We start from the raw sequence: 17,019 nt of genomic DNA on the forward strand, positions 1-17,019 counted from the left end.
GTGGATCAGTTTGGCTTTTGAGAAAGTTCTTGTGTGTATGTGTGTGTGTATTTGTATGTGTGTGTACATGCATTTTGGTTGGTGAGGGAATGAGAGTAACGGTTTCAGTGTGTATGTGTGTTGTGTTACACCTGGCATAAAAATCTGAACAACAGGAAGAGGGTGCAGTAGAGCGGTGTGTATGTGCTTGATCACCAGAATCTGACTCATAATTTATGTCTTTGTGGATGTTTGAATTTCCACACAGTTTTACTGATCTGTAGTATACGTCAGCAGCATTTGACAGCTTTAAAAAAAACACTATTGAAATGAATTGATTGAGGATTGATAAATTGTATGCATGTCTGCGTGTGTGGTTTTGTGTGTCTATGTACAAATATGTGTGCATGTGGTTGTATTCGTGGGAGTCAGTGTGCATGTGTCTGTGTGGTTAAATGAGATCCCCGATGGGTATACGGGGCAGGCAGATGTAAGCCTGTGGGGTCCTGCTGAGGTTGATGGGGTTGCCGTCCAGACGGATGTCCTCCAGTGCGTTCCTGATGTAGTTGAAATCTTTCAGGTTGCAGAATGTGTCCTCATGCATCATTTGAATATTGTTACGCTGCAATAGAAGATAGGAGGATACATAATGATATCATCTACATGCATATTAGACTTACTTTGATGAAACTATTTATCATAACAGATAAATTACAGATTAGAATAGAAAATGTAGGGAGTATTGACAAATCATGGCATGAATTCAGTTTTTTTTTTAAATACTGTGAGGCTACACTAATCATATCTCAAGAGTAGGGTTTGGTGCTGAGAACAATGGAACTAGTTTCAGGTTAGTAAGACTATTTTGATTTATTAAAAGACAGGTTCAGTCACTAAGGAGATCGTGGGTTCGTGGGATCGATTCCCGGACCAGACCAACATCACACGATCTCTCTGGGTGGAGTCTGCATGTCCTCCCCGTGTTACCGTGGGTTCTCTCCGGGTTCTCCGGCTTCCTCCCACCGTCCAAAGACGTGCATGTGTAGGTTAATTGATAACTCTAAATTGCCCGTATTGAATGAATGTGTGAGTGAATGGTTGTCTGTCCTTGTCTGTGTCTGTGTTAGCCCTGCGACGAGTTGGCCACTGTCCAGGGTGTACCCTGCCTAAGGCCCAAAGTCACTGGGATAGGCTCCAGTCACCCGCGACCCCTAACGGGACCAAGCGGTAGAAAATGGATGGATGGATGGAGGTTCAGTCACTTATTCAGCTAGATATCAAATATGTCATCTAGCTTGTAAAACTTAAGGTTTAGTTCTTTGAATGTCAGTCTTTTTTAATTCTTAAAAAGTTATTTGTAATAATTTTATTTTAATTTGTTGTAAGCAAATAGATTCAAGAAGATATTTTGACAGGATTTGAATTAAATAGGGTTGGATACCAGTGTCAGAAAAAACAATCCTATTCCAGAGCAAATGCCTGAAAGGGTTTTTTCATTTGAGTTAACTTCTTAAAGGCCATTTGCAAGCCCATGGTGTTTCCTTTACTTGTGGGCGTGTATGTGTGCTTGATTGACACCTCTCTGACCCTCCTGTTGATTTTGTTGCACCTGTTTTGGGTGGGAGAAGTTACACCTTTCTCTTTCTTATTGGTTCATGCAGTTTGGTGACATCATGTAATTTCAACATAGCTCCACCCACTTGGTGTGGGCGTCCAGGACCTGTAATCACTTATTATTCCAGATTGCCCTTTCAGTTTTCTATTTACCTTCTTTTCATATCAAATAAGAATTATAAAGACATTTATAGCAAGAATGCAAAGAACCCGCATTATGCTTTGAACATTTCACTTTCAACGTTCCTCATTGGTGGGGAGTGATGAGACATGAGGCCAAAGCAGATATACCTGTAGGTGTAGAGATCGCAGGCTGTCTGGTAGAGGTACGGGGATGTAATCAATGTGGTTGTCTGTTAGGTACAGGTACAGCAGGCTAGTCATATCCTGGATGCAGTGAGAAAAGATATAAATCATGATTGGCTCAGGCCGTTAGATGTCACTATTGACAGAAACCTAAAGGAATTTCCAACACATTTTAAGGTAGTAATTTTGTCATGGACAGACTAACAATATCACAAATTATGTAAAGGTAAAACAGAAGTGTGCAATCCAGTATTAAAAGCACTAAAGCAGTACTATATGTGTATGAGGTTGCCTGACCGATACTGGATTTCTGAGGTTAATACAGGTATTGATATCTGAGAATGAATAAAATCCATTGGCCTATCTTACTTTTTTGCATAAACATGACAGAAACATTTTTCATATTAATATATTTGTATATAGATATAGATAGATTTAAAGATAAGAACTGCAAGACAACATAAAACTTGACAGTGCAAATACTGTATATAAGATATATCTGTAACAAGTTACTATCGACCAATATATGGGCCTGTATTTGTGTGTATTTGTAAGTACAGAAGGTGTACGTACTTTGAACGCCTCTTTGTGAATACCCTTGGTACCAATGTTGTTATGGCTGGCATCGATCAAGCTCATGGTCTCGGGGAGAGCAGGCAGCTGTGAGATATGATTTTCTCGAATCACCAGCTCCTCCAGCTCAGGCAGACCCAAGAATGCATTATCATCGATGGATGTTAACTCGTTGGCGGTTAAGTCGATCCTCTTCAGCTTGTCTGGAAGGATGCGAAAACACACACTGAAACACTGATATCAGTGTTCACTGACAGCGCACTCCAGCATCAGTCAAGTTAAGGGTACGATTAAATGCCTGACATTCACCTTGATGTTTGGTTCTGAACATCCCTGGTCTAATACTCATACATTTTCATTCAAACAGGAAACATACTCATGAAGGCGAAGTCGGACTTGTTGATCTTGGTGATTCTGTTGTAGCGGGCATAGAAGTGAGTGGTGTCTTTGGGAAGAGGTGGTACACTATCCAGCTTCAAGTCATCACAGTAGACCGAGCCACCAAGGCATGTGCACAGCAAGCAAGTGGGCATACCTGGAGCACATGGAAAAGAAGAAGAGGAGAGTTGGTAGTTAATGGAATCGTCCTCTAACACTCAAAAAACAACAAGTCTCAATCCACAGAATCAATCAAATCGGGATTCAGGATATCAGGATTTTGCAGACAAACTCCCAAGGGAACTGGGATTTTTATCATGCTTCTCTGAATTCAGTGCCTGTGTTGTTTAGTACTGACCTTCCCTGTCAACCACAGGCTCATCAGGCTCATCAGGTTCATCTGGCAATCCAGAGCTAACTGACCCTTCTACACTGCCAGTACCCTCCTGAGGGGTTTCTGGTGTTGCCGGAAGCAGCTCCTCCTCTTGTTAGAGACAAGATTAGGTGTTAAAGAAACAGGTTAGATCAGAATGGACATGGAACAGGAAGTCTGGCAATCAGTAGCCCACTGTTTGCCGTGATAAGTTACATACAGTATATTAGCAGTGTTAGCCAAGTGTTTATGGTATTTAAATGGCATTAGTTAAATGAAAATGGCTTTTTGGTGTTAATAACATGAAATGTGATCTGCTGAGTGGTTACAAACAATATGGTCATTAGCAAAGAACAAAAAACACATTTGGGTTTGGTTTTTAGTTTCAGTTGCCTCCATGGTGGGCTACGAGGGTAGATAACCACAGTGGACTTGGTATGAAATGTATGTGAAAATAGTTCCTGTAGTGAATAAATCAAATCATCCTCAAGTAATGCTACTAATGTCTCTTTTTCTGCAGACAATGTGCCAATGCTGGAGCTAATTCCTGCAATAAATCTTGCACTGTTCTAAGCATTTACATTTCCAAAAAAGTTCTTGCCCGGCACAAATGGCTCCACTCTAACACTTTAACGGTACCCTGTGGAGTTTCTTGTAAACAAACAAAAGTTATGTTTACATTCAGTGTTTCTCACCAAACACATATTGTGTATTCCTGAGGTTTAACAAACGTGATGAATTAATTTCCTTTCTCATGAAACATTTGCAAAGCTGATTTTTTACATCATGGTTTCATTACAGGAACTGGATAACGGAGTCAAAGATGGCGTCCATTCCCTTGAATTAAAAAGTTGCTCATTCAGTGTATAAGCCAAAAAAGTTTTCTTGCTTCTGGGTTTGCTTCTGCGCTGTACGGCCCACTGCACATGAGCATTAAGCTGCCTTCACATGATAATTAATTTGTTTTGGGGAAAATGCTTTTTGGGCAGCATGGGATTTTTTGTTGCAGTACCGCGAGTGGCCACTGAGATAAATTGGCAGCAAGACTCTCTTAATACATCCATGGTTCACATCCATGTTAACTAGCCAGCAGTTTTCCTCGTCACTGTCTTTCCTGATGCATTGCTGCGTTTTTTTGCATTATCCGCCACCAATCACTGCAATAGCGTGAAACAAGCATTAGAAATGTGTATCACATGCATGCATGTCCTTACGCATGATACAACATAGGCTGGGGAGGGGAAACATGAGGCTGGGGATACATGTCTCTGACTCCTGGATTAGCACCGGTTCCCCCCAATGCTGCGTTCTTTCCCCTCTGCTCTTCTCCCTGTACACCGACAGCTGTACCTCCAGTCACCAGTCTGTCAAGCTACGGAAATTTGTGGATGACACCACCCTCATTGGGCTTGTCTTTGATGGGGATGAGTCCTCCTAAAGGTGGGAGATTGACCACCTGGAGACCTGGTGCAGTCAGAACAACCTGGAGCTCAACATTCTCAAGACAGTGAAGATGGTTGTGGATTACAGAAAGAGCCCAGCCCCACCCGACCCCATCAATCTGTGTGACTCCCCTTTCGACACTGTGGAGTCCTTGTGCTTCCTGGACACCATCATCACCCAGGACCTCAAGTGGGAGCACTTAACATCAGCTCCCTCACCAAGAAAACCCAGCAGAGGATGCCACAAAAACTGCTTCTTTCCATCTGTAGCCGGCCTCATCAACAAGGCCCAGGACCCACACTGACTCTCATACCCACCCAACCCCCCACTTATAGTACAGTATACTCATACTGTAAACTTTTCAACATTCCCATGTAAATAGTTTGCACATTGCACAAACTGTAATTTAAATTACAGTCATATTGTACATATTCTTCATTTTCTTCTAATTTTTTTTGATATTCTTTAAAATCTTATTGTCAATTTTATATTTTATATTTATGATTCTTGACCTGCAGCACTCGCTTTATATTTCTACTATGTTTATTGTTTTGCAATAAAGCTGATTCTGACAGGGACCTGCTTGTAAAAACAATGCTCCATAGCACTACTAGAGGTCAAAAACTCCACAGGGTACCTTTAAAACTGTTGGTCTCCAACCAAGTAAGCAGTGATCTTGAAGGCGGTTAAGAGAAAACCAAAGCTGCCAAAGTTGATTCACAGGAGGAAGTAGACAAAACTGACAAACAAGGGCCAGTTCATAAAAATATTAATTGGCTCCCTGGCACCTTGTTCATCGAAAGTATGAACTTTTTGGAATACTTTTTGTATGACTTCAGTTTTTACCCTTCCTTTTACATATCTCACACAAGTCTAGATTAGATACTGACCTTTATCAGTGTCGGGGACCAGAGTTACCTCAGGGACCTCTGTGTCTCCAGAGCCAGAAACACCAGAAGCCCCAGAAGCTCCAGAGAACCCTAAGTCTCCAGAGGCTCCATGGTCCCCAGAGGCCCCTGAGGTTCCTGAAGCTCCTGAGAACTCCCCAGAAACACCTGATGCCTCGCTGGGGGTAGTCTCGGGAATGAGGGGCAGCTCCTCCTCTTGTTAGAGCCAACGGTTGGTGTTAGGAGATATGAGATTAGGAGGGTGAGGGGTGAGATGGATAGTCAATCAACCACACTCACATTTTAGATGAGACAGGAGGTTAGAAGAAGCATGATTATTAGTAACACAAATACAATGGCACACAGCAGAACAAACAAGTAAGATTTCAAGCAAAAAAAAAAATCAACATTTAACGCAGTTAAATGGAATTTAAGACAATAAATCAACATAAATCACAGAGTAAGACGGTAAGGTTATTGCTACATAAATCAAGAAATAGAGTTGCCATAAGCCTTACTAACAGACATCTGCTCTTTAAAAGTACTAACCTCCAGACAACAATGTTATCCCTGAGTCCTCGGACTCACCAGAGTCCCCAGAAACCCCAGAGCTTCCGGAGGCCCCTGAGATCAAGAGATCTCCGGAGAACCCAGAACCAGACTGGTCCCCAGACCCTCCAGAGCCCAGGGGGAGTTCAATGGAAATCCCTCCAGAGCCAAGGTCCCCGGAGGCTCCAGAAGCTGCGGATCCCATGCTATCCCCAGATCCTGAGAGATCCCCAGATATCAAGAGATCCCCAGATACCAAGAACTCCCCAGATCCCCCAGAGCTGAGGAGCTCCTCAGAGGCTCCAGAGATCAGTACAATGTCACCAGAACCCCCAGAGGCACCGGAGACCAGTAGGTCTCCTGAGCCTCCAGACCCAGAAGCCCCAGAAGTTCCAGAGGCCCCAGACCCTACGGAGCCCCCAAAATCCCCGGAGACATGAAGGATGTCAATGGGCGTCAGATGCAGCTCCACCTCTTGTTAGAGACAAGATTAGGTATTAATAAACAGACAGATGAAACTTTAAATAGATCATTAATCAGGTTTGGAGGTCACAATGATGATTAGGTTGTGTAGTTGGTGACAAATGGACATGGTGATTTAAAAGGACACATTTAACCATTAACAGCTAGTTAAATGGAAGACATGCACATGGAAAAGATGATTGTTGCAGATGATGAGTTTAGAGAATAAATGAGTGTCTCTTTGTTTTGGATGTTTTTGTCATTATTGGTGATGCTGCTTTTACAACTCCGTAGGCCCAAGGAGGAGCAAGGCCGTCACTTAAACCGAGTGAACTTTGGATATCAAGTGCCTCTTTGTTTATGGGTGTGCAGACCTAAAGGTGTGTGCTTTTTCAGACCTTTCTGTGTGTCTGGGCCCATGAGAACCCCAGATCCCCCTGAACCCTGAGGGATGAGCTGGGGTTTTAGGGGCAACTCTTCCTCCTCCTCCTCGGCTTCTTGTTCTTCCAACGAGGCCTCGGGTACAGGGTAGTTATAGTCAGGTGGGGCCAGAGTTCCAATCTCTATCTGAGGGAAAGACAGCAGCAGTGAGTCAAAAATTAATGAGAATTTGACTTGAGATTGAGCATCAGAAAAGTAATATTTAGTCTGACATAATGTTTTTCTTAGTCTGTACATGAAATAAAACTCTAAAAAACTAGGCAAAGTAAGCACTTTCTGTGTGTTGGTTCCATTTTTGCTCATCCTGATTGCAAATTTTCCAAGAAGTAATACACATATTATTGTACACAGGGAAAATATAGGCCAAGACCTTTTACTCTATTCCAAAATAAAATAGTTAACCTACACATTTCAATGTTTGTTAAACTCTAAGATGCCACCTTAATAAAGGAATTAAGTGAAAGTTGGAGGCCAATGTAATAATGGTGACAGAACTCCTGAATAATGAACCATACTTCTGAGATGATACATTACAAAGTCTACCACTGATTTCAAGAGAATAATCAGAAAACTGGTGCTCCCTTATTAAATGAGTTTATGTAGGTATAGTATGTAGTCTGTCATCTCTTGACTGTTTTTAGAATATGACAGAAATACTGTAAATGGGAATGTAAATGTTGAAAATCTAAATCTTTTGCATCATTTCAACAGTAACATTAATTAAGAATATGTAAGGACATTCACTTTTTAAACATACTTTACATCCCACAGTAATTTCTGGCAACCAACTTCAATAGAACTGTACAATTGTGTAATTGCATGGCAATGCTGTACATAAAGAAAAAAGGTGATGTCTAATGCTGTATGTTGACACTAATAAAGTATATTTTCAGGATCGCTGCAGCATTCTGTAATTCCCTTTTGGGCGCTCCTCCTTGACCAAATTTGAGCTTTAAGTCAAACTGAAGTTTATGGTGAGAAGGATAAAGGTGCTTGTGATATCTTAATACCCTGAGATATTGCAGAAGAAAGAGGATAGAAAGAGCAAATCTCATGTATTTAACCCCACTAAGGCAGAAAACATGACATATCAGCATATGACTGATCATTGTTGTGTGTCTAAAGATTGCAGTAGGCTTGACTTACATTAAATTCACCATGGCTGGAAATTACAGAATGGTTGATAAGATCTAGACCACAAATGAATGCCCAACACTTGCTGGCATTAACCCACTTGCCGGTTATCTTGAAGAGTGCAAGTGGATACAGAGAATGGATTGATGGATACAATGCATGCAAAAAGTTTAGCATTCATCACAAATGTTTTTCACTTTCATTAATTTCCATTCACAGCAAGGTGTTAGTTTCAACTAGTGCAAAATGTCTGGGGCATTTTAAGTATTCCGGGTATGGGTGAAATGCTGGTGTCAGATTTGTTCTGGGACCTTTAGTGCATCTCATCACCTCTCAGTTGTTCCTTTCTCTCTCTCTACTGTGATAAATTAAAACAGTCAAAAGGCAAAAAAGAAATCAAACAACAGGAGAAGTGTCAAGAACTGAGATACTATGATCTGATCAGCATCTCAACTATCTCCACCACTAGATGGCAGCAAAGTGTCCAGCATTAAGTATCTAGAGTAGAGACAGCAATGACCACTTGGATTTTTGTAGTAGAAGCACCAGCTGGTGACAACAGTGCTATGTAGTAGTGATATGAGCACTTTCTGAATGTACATCTGTATATGAAATGTGTTTTCCATAACAACAGATAGACAAAAGAACAGATATCTTGCCATCTAATGTGCCACAGGGAAAATAACTATATGTATGGATTCAGTTAGGAACTCCTGTTTATATCTCCTTGATTATGAACTGATTAGTAATGGAGTGATTCTTACAAATCACTTTTTGTCAGGAAAGGAAACGATTGTTTTAAATCCAACTTCTACCTCTGACATTAAATGCTGTAGTCGTTATTGAAAGGTTTTCAAATCATTCCACTATGTGAAGAAGCATTGTATATTTTACATGTTTACTTCAACACATTTGGAATTGTGCTAAATGTTCAGCCTGGTTGTAATCAGTTTAGAGTGCCTTTTGATAAATTTAAGGATTAGACAAACTGCATATCTGAATATCCAAGGACTAAAGTGCACAACCATGTTATTGTCTCTTCTACCTCATTTCAAAATATCAAATTACTTTATGAACAAAGGCTTTGCACCTCTGTTTATCAAATAGGCAAGCATTTACATGTTATATTGGGAAATAAATTAAAAGACAACTCTGTTAAATCAGCCAAGCTTTATGAATGACAGTGCCTTTTGGTTCCTTCATTAAAAGCTTTAGGTATATCCATCTGGTATTATAATTGCATTTACAGTTGTTGCAGTTGCTCTTTGATGTTTTGGTGTTTGATCAAACCTGCAGTTCTATCATTCTCCAGGTGAGGGCAATGAACCCCCACACACTGCCACAGGTAATACCTGACACTCTCTCACATCCCAACAAGGCTGACTCAACCCTCCAAAAAGGGAATGGTCCTTGTGGAACCAAGACACACATGGTAGCTGCAAGAATCCATATTTTAGTCTTTTCAGCTACTTTTAACCACAGTAATGAGATGCCAATAAACCAATGATATAAATGAATGTATATCAGTGCTATCACATGAAGTAAAACGTATAAGTACAGCCTTTAAGTGATAGGTTACAAGAAATATAACTGACTAAAAGTCATGCAGAGACATTAAATGCAGCAATGAAGAGATGTCCAGCACTGAAAGTCACATTTTAAAGTTTGGCAGAGAAACAGTTTGGGATACAACAAGGTAGGCCATTGAAAGGTCTTGCACGGAGTTAGCTCGCTGCAGCTCTCCCCTTCATTTCCCCCTTTCCCCAAAGCAAACATATACACCCGAGGGGAAAGAAGAGGCGAAAGGCTGGCAACCAAACATACTGAAAAAAAGCTCTGGAAACAGCATGGGAATACAGAATGCACAGGGAGAGAAGCTGAATGTGAGCATCAAGCTGATGCCAAATGCTATGTTGCTGCTGTAGTATATACTATATCAATCACTAGATGCATTCAGCAAGGTAAGTGAAGTTTCAGCTACAAAACGTTAAACTGATTTTGAGAGGTTCTATAACAGAGACTTAATCTTTCCAAAACATCCTCACAGTGGTTCAACAGCTGCATCCTTTACAACAAACAAAATGACAAAATGATTTGCTAAAGTATCGATCACCACAAAGAAATGTGTAGGACATCACAGTTAATTCACAGATTAATTAACAGAATCTCTGCACTTCGTAGCTTAAAGGAATAGTTTTTTCATTTTGTGAAAATGTTTTTTTTCACTTTTTTGCCGATAGTTAGATAAGAAGATTGATAACACTCAAGACTGTATGGTAAATATGAAGGCTGGCCACAGTAACGTCCCAGAGTCTGCACTGATTGCCTGGTAACTTCACGCTGACAGCAAGACTCCAAGAAGTCACTGGTCCCAACCAAGAAATAGTCCGACACATATCCCGTTGTCAAACCACAACGGATAATTTTTACACCTCGGTTTTTGTACGGATTAAACAAACAAGATATAATGTGTTCATTAGTGAGTTTTAGATGTGCTGGTAGGCAGATTTTGTTACCTTTGGACAGAGCACGGCTAGCTGTTTCCTCCTGTTTCCAGTCTTTATGCTAAGCTAAGCTTCATATTAAACAGACATGAGACTGGTATCAATCTTCTCATCTAACTCTCGGCAAGACAAATGCATGGACAAGATTCCCTGTATTTTCAAGTCAGATTATTTAATATAAACAGACAAAATGAGGATATTAATCATTGGATAAGATACATACACATTGTATATATTTAGTTGTTTTCTAAGTGGAAAAAATGAAGAACTACAGGTGGCTGACACAATACAACTGCAGCACAAACAACAGCTTCTGAAATTTCACTGACACAGTCTCAACAACTGGATTACCATACCATTAAAAAGTCAAATTACCAGCTGCAATTATTTAAACCAACTTGTTCCTAACAATGTTTGACTCAAGACAAAATGATGAAAGACAGCTTGAATGTCTTGGTTAAACTAAGATGATGCCTTAATGAATCTAAAATCGGTGATTAAAACATTTGCAGAGACTTGAAACAAAGAAATGCAGCAGACTGAAGACGATTTGCTTGGAGAACATCAGAGATGAGCCTTAACTTTACTTAAAAGGGACAAGCCCTGAGGAGAAAGAAGAGAAATACCAACGCATGGATGTGGAAAGTAAAGAGTCAGCATTCCAGAGGCATGGAGCTCATCATCGCTTCCCTTCTCTCCTGACATCTGATGCGTGTGTGTGTGTGTGTGAATAAAATCCATTTAATCCTCACTCTTCTTAAGCAACCAGTCTATCTGAGGATCTGCCCTCTCACCTTTAACTGTTTTGTCGACAAAACAAAATGACAGATACTTGCAATATGTTATTTATCAACACACAATGCTGCAAATAAAAACATTTATGTGTTTATTCTGGATGAAAAAGATTCTCGTAACTCTAATTGTTCTGTTTCTCCTCTTCCTGCTCCCACAGACTACCACAAAACCTTATGCAATGTGCTGTGTCATATCCAGGCTTGTTAAACAGAGAGACATTATCAAAGCCATTCCCCTGCAACACATTACAACTTTCCCACATTGAGCACTGTCATGTGTAACACATAGCTGTAAAGCTTTGCACACCAGAATTCAATCATTTTAAATTTAAGGCAAAAGGCTGTGGTTGTAGCTTTCCACAAAATGGATGACAAAATGATTATTTTTATGTTGTTCCTTCTACTACATCTTGTCCGATCTGCTAAATCTGCATTTGGCTGTGGGATTGGTCTTAGATAACAGCAGTGATGTGAGTACAATCCACATCAGGTTTAACTTAAATCACTGGCTCGGAAGAAGCCTGTTGAAAATCCGCTGTGGACGATTTTCCTCGTGCCATCTTGGCATTGCCTTGGCTAAATTTCCTTGTTACAAAGAGGTATAAACAGGAACATGAAATTTGGCTATAGCTTGCCATCCCAGCCCGCCCTGCAGGCGTGCCACATCACTCTTGACACACACAACTTGAGCTGATTTAAAGAGCTCTTTTGGAGTCCATCATCCAGTTTGTAACCCTTTCTACCTCCGTTCTCCACTCATCTTTTAAAAGCCATTGTGCTTAGCAGAATTTGAGTAGAATGAGAAAAGAAAAGAAAAGAAGTCCCAGAAGGCACAGTAGTCCTTCAGTTTTGCTCACTTTACAGCAGGTCTTTTAGATCTCTGTTTAACACATTTTTAGTAAAAACAGGTTACACTTACAAGGAAATGAGCAGCTTTATGAAGAGAGTATATGTTACATTCAGTGTGGGGAAATGATACATGCAGATAATGCTCTATCTGTGTTTCCTGTATTTTTTTCCTCTTTCCCTGTTACTGCTAGAAATATATATTCAGATTGATCGAATGTAAAGTCAAAATGAAATCATGCAACTTTGTTGCTTTTGAGCAATCTGCACACCAAAAAAAAAATCAAAAAGTGATTTAAAAGTTGTTCCTTCCTCAATTTTTGCAGGCAAATAAAAAATATGTCCATCACTGTAAAATGTATACCTTTTGTTTGATTTCACGCATAAAAACTACTCCAGATGCAGAAGAATTCAGCCTGTGGAGATTCTAGGACATGTAACTTAAATATTGGCTGGCCAAGATATAAAAGTGAAATATTTTGGCCACGACAGTGCATAAATCTGGAAAGCAGTTCGTCCATTTTCCAAATGGCCGCAGTTGGTATCAGCAGGATGCCTGTCTGCTCCATGAACCTGGTGACCTCGGTTCAAAACCAGCCAGTTCACCAGTATTACACTGTTACCGCTGTGATTTGTGTAATCTGATGAAAAGCGGGACTTCTGGAAATTGTAACAGCCTGCATGTTTTAAAATGTGTGTAGTATATCATGTTGATGTGACATCACTCAACTGGGTGACATGAACATTACACTTTAACAAGGTGATCTACAGCTCAGAAATTTTGTTTTTAAGTGTCCTTCAGCAATACATTATGCAGTGTACCACATCAAGACCACAAATCAGACCATGTCAAACCAGTAAACTGATAAAAGTAAATGCTGCAATTGATATGAGCAGATCTATCATCCCATCAAGGGATCATATAGAGTCTAGAAGCACAAATAGCAAAATGCCATGACCCATGACCCAATTTATTTACTTGAACAGCCAATTAAGGGTGAACAAATACTATGAATCACTGTGACTGCAGATCTCTAAATCAGGAGGTGAAGAATTAAGATAAATGTAATATAGTGGAATGCCAGACAATAATTTTCTTAGGGTTTTCTTAGGAATGGCAGTTGTAGGTGTACAATTAAAAGCGAGGGAATGTTTTGGCCAAACATTTTCTCTTGTCCTGAATGACTGACCAATACAGTTGCTTACCTGAGGATCATCAATTGTCAGCCCGTCTTCGTAGTCATAGATATCCTGGTTCTCCAAATTTAAATGGTCTTGATCCACATCATAGTTGGCACTGTCGTATGAGTCCACTTGTCGGGAAAATCTGGGGCTGGCCACCACGGCTTGGAGGACAAAGAGTCCCAACACAAGCTGCACGAGCATCCTCATAGTCCACCTGGACACGGACAGAGAGATGTAAAGTCAAAGGGGGAACATTCATTGAAAGATTTACAATTGTAGATGCAGCACAGGAAATTGTTCAATTTGTCGTTTGTCCCGTGTAACTAGCAAAATGCTGAATTGAAAAAGGAACAAATATGCAGAAATTTACTTTCTTGAAATACAAACATGTGGCAAATGTTGTGGAACTATCTCAGATAAACTATGTATTAAATACAAACATGTGGCAAATGTTGTGGAACTATCTCAGATAAACTATGTATTAAGCTATGTATTAAAATATAGTTCCACATAGGTGCATTTCATCAAAGCATGTCTTCATGATATTGGCTGCGTAACCAGTCTATAGTACTACAGACCAGGGCTTGACATGGGTCACATCACTAAGGTCGGTGAATTCATTACTGAGGTGCAGACAGCTCGCAGGATCAAAATATGGGGGCCTCTTGCCTCATTCTAGCCAGAGGCTCACTGTTCCAGGGAGCAGCCATCTTTGCTCAAATCAGTGCTCGCCTGTGGCGTGTCAAAGGTCACAAGTCAGAGATGATCTGATAAGGAACCATGGAAACGTTTTCATCAGTCTGTAGGGCTTCTAAGACATCTACTTTCAACTTGTAGGATTTTTGGGTGATGGTTTTAAATGTATTTAAAGAAGGGATTTTGAGTTGCTTCTTTTCCAATAAAACACTATTAAAGATTAATTTAAATTCCTGTGTTTTTGGCCAGAGCTTCAATTATTTTTCCAAATCATACCCAAAAGGCTTTGGCAGAAACATGCAGCAAAATTTTCGGCAACAAACTTGAAATGAGGGCGCACACAAGAGGGTCCTTTTCTACTTGAATCTGAAATTAGCATGAATGAGTTTCACTGAGTGCAGATCTACTATGCACTGCCCTGACCCAGATACAGTAGCTGCTGTTCATAATCTTGTTCATTTCCTCAGCAGCACAGTGCTGCTAAGCTTAGTGAGGTTGATTAAGTTCATAATGTGAATCCCTAATGAGAAGTGCAAATATGATTAGCATATGTTAATTATCGCCTAATTAGCTGGCAGAACAGACATTAGGCTTATGAATCAATCTTTTGTCAGTGGGGAATTTCATAGCACAGGTGTAGCCATATCTCAGCAGGCCTGAGATGATGTCATGTCCAAGAAAAGGCAGAAGAGTTTAAAGAGAGTCCTCTAGGCCGGGGCAGAGAAACGGAGAGCGAGGGAAGGGAAGAAGAAAAGAAAAGATTGACATGGGGAGAGACGTGGACAAGATGTTGGCCCTCAGGGTTAGATGGAGAGAGTAAGGAAAAGACTGAGTGGGAGAGAGCAAGAGAGAGAGAGACAGGTTTCTTAGTTAACTCGACCCCTCGCCCCTTTACAGAGGGCCTTTATGAGGCCCGGTCGCTGCCTGTCTCAGCACTCAAACTCCAAATTCCTCCGAGGTTTGTGGACAGGATGGTAGTGAGTTACAGCTGCAAGGAAAAGCTTCATTCAGCAGTGAGGGTGCTCAAACACACACACACACACACACACACACACACACACACACACACACACACACACACACACACACACACACACACACACACAGACACACACACACTTGGAAAGACACATCCTCTCACAGATGCACACTCTGTCTCAACACACCTATCTTTCACAGAGAGAAAATTGAGAAACCTCCACTGCTATTTTTGGGATGAGGACAGACAAAATACACATCTTCATGGGTTATTTAAGTCATTAGTCAAATTTTTGTTGATATCAGAGGGATAGACTTATTATGCAAATCAATTCCGTCATTGTCTCTTGGAAATGTCTAACATTAACTGAGTGCACCCTATTGGGAAAAGGTGAGCTGACTGATTAGCGTCCCCACTGAAGTAGACTTTCTGTCATGAAGCTATGAAATCCAGCATGGTTACACTGAAAGAGGGACTATACTAAAGACAGAGGTGAGCTTTTATACAGGCCATCACAGTGTACAGTGTGTGGAAACTGTGTATGTGTGTATGAGTGTAGCCTCCAGACTACCTCCGTGTTATGCTTGGCTATGCGTTGGGCATTCCTGATATCCAGTGATTCTACCTTTTCTCCTCAAAATCCGTGAACAAACTTGACAGACGTCCGTTTGCTACGGGTTGCAGAACAAACTGATAACTGGTATAATTGTATCACAAAAAGGTTAAAACTTGAAAATACTCAATCAAGCAGGTGAAAGAAAAATATATAATATATAATATATGCACATCATTCTGTTCTGTGAGAGAATGTATAAAAATTATATAAACAACAAATAAGATTCTCATCACAAATTGGAGGGAGGTATTTTATTTGCAAAAATGGACAAAAAGGTTCAAGACTCATTGAATCTCTGGAGGCAAAACTCATCTTGCTTAATTAGATGTTGCATCAAGAGAAAAATGTAGCTGTCAGAACTGCAAAATAAGTCAATATCACCAAGATTGTCACTACTCCAAAAAACACCTGTTGAACACACACCTGAATCACATCTACTGAAGCTTAAAAAACTACCAGCTAACATATCACAACCACTAAGATTACCAAAGGACAAGAAAGACATCCACATTTCAGTCACCTGCAAAGCTCTCAAAGCAAATCCCTGAGTGGAAATAAAGCAGCTGCACCACCAACCAATTAGCCAAGTGTCTCCTGTGCAAACCCTGAATAGTAGTGTTTTTGGAGGGGTAAGTCAAGCCACTCTCCCTGCCTAATCCCCTGCACCAGAGAGCCATTGAGCCAGCATGATAGATAGCACCAAGAACGCTTACCTCTGTCTCCTGCTTTCCCGAATGGTCCCTTCAGCCGTGATGGAGATGCTGAGGGCTCCGGGATTTGGCCAATGGTGAGAGGTCGCGCAGGGTGCCTTGAAGAGGGAGGGTGGGTGTGTTAAGTGTGTGTGTGTGCGTGTATGTGTGAATGTGACAAGTGTGTAGGTGTGTGTGTATGTGTAGGTCTGTGCGCTCTGACAGACCTGAGTGCCCTGCTGTTTATGTGTGAAGGTAGGCACTGAGACTGATTGGACCAGAGCATATTGCTTTTGGTCATTCGGAGTGCACCCACCCCACACCCACATGCACGACCCTCTCGAACACTACACACACACACATACAGACACCAGATACAGAGAGAAAGAGAGAGCAAAGGCCCCCAATGGCAAAATATCTTTTTATCCCTTACAAGAGTATCCTTTATTTTTGAGAGTGTGGCTCAATCAGACTGAAATATTTGTAAGCCTTTTCGTGAAGTGAAACTCTGGCATGTGTTGCTTTCATGTATGGGGGGGATACATGGGGCCCTTGTACACAATGGGACCTC

General features: G+C 40.8%; 1 protein-coding gene across 2 annotated transcripts; it reads right to left on the reverse strand.

Annotated features, from left to right (window-relative positions):
* Window positions 1-139: 139 nt before the first annotated feature.
* epyc (epiphycan) lies at window positions 140-16,792 on the reverse strand. 2 transcript variants are annotated; one of them, XM_044186737.1, is made up of 10 exons: window positions 16,473-16,792; window positions 13,490-13,682; window positions 6,963-7,131; window positions 6,103-6,576; window positions 5,557-5,769; window positions 3,209-3,334; window positions 2,849-3,007; window positions 2,473-2,675; window positions 1,885-1,980; window positions 140-601 (listed from the first exon to the last, which is right to left on the reverse strand). In XM_044186737.1, the coding sequence occupies exons 1-10, from the start codon at window positions 16,775-16,777 to the stop codon at window positions 431-433; spliced, it is 2,109 nt and encodes a 702-aa protein (XP_044042672.1). In that variant the 5' UTR covers window positions 16,778-16,792; the 3' UTR covers window positions 140-430. The 2 variants fall into 2 exon arrangements, with proteins under 2 accessions (XP_044042672.1, XP_044042674.1); XM_044186739.1 differs by lacking the exon at window positions 16,473-16,792 and adding an exon at window positions 16,280-16,439.
* Window positions 16,793-17,019: the final 227 nt, after the last annotated feature.

The sequence above is a fragment of the Siniperca chuatsi genome, linkage group LG23, assembly GCF_020085105.1.
Source record: "Siniperca chuatsi isolate FFG_IHB_CAS linkage group LG23, ASM2008510v1, whole genome shotgun sequence".
NCBI classification, from domain to species: domain Eukaryota; kingdom Metazoa; phylum Chordata; class Actinopteri; order Centrarchiformes; family Sinipercidae; genus Siniperca; species Siniperca chuatsi.

Bases quoted from the DNA above. Each gene is read 5' to 3' on its own strand.
- epyc (XM_044186737.1), bottom strand. From the start codon at position 16,777: ATGTGGGTGTGGGGTGGGTGCACTCCGAATGACCAAAAGCAATATGCT. The intron at 13,683-16,472 runs GTAAGCGTTCTT...GTCCGTGTCCAG, and splicing joins CGGGAAAGCAGGAGACAGAG to GTGGACTATGAGGATGCTCG. The intron at 1,981-2,472 runs GTACGTACACCT...CACTGCATCCAG, and splicing joins TTCACAAAGAGGCGTTCAAA to GATATGACTAGCCTGCTGTA.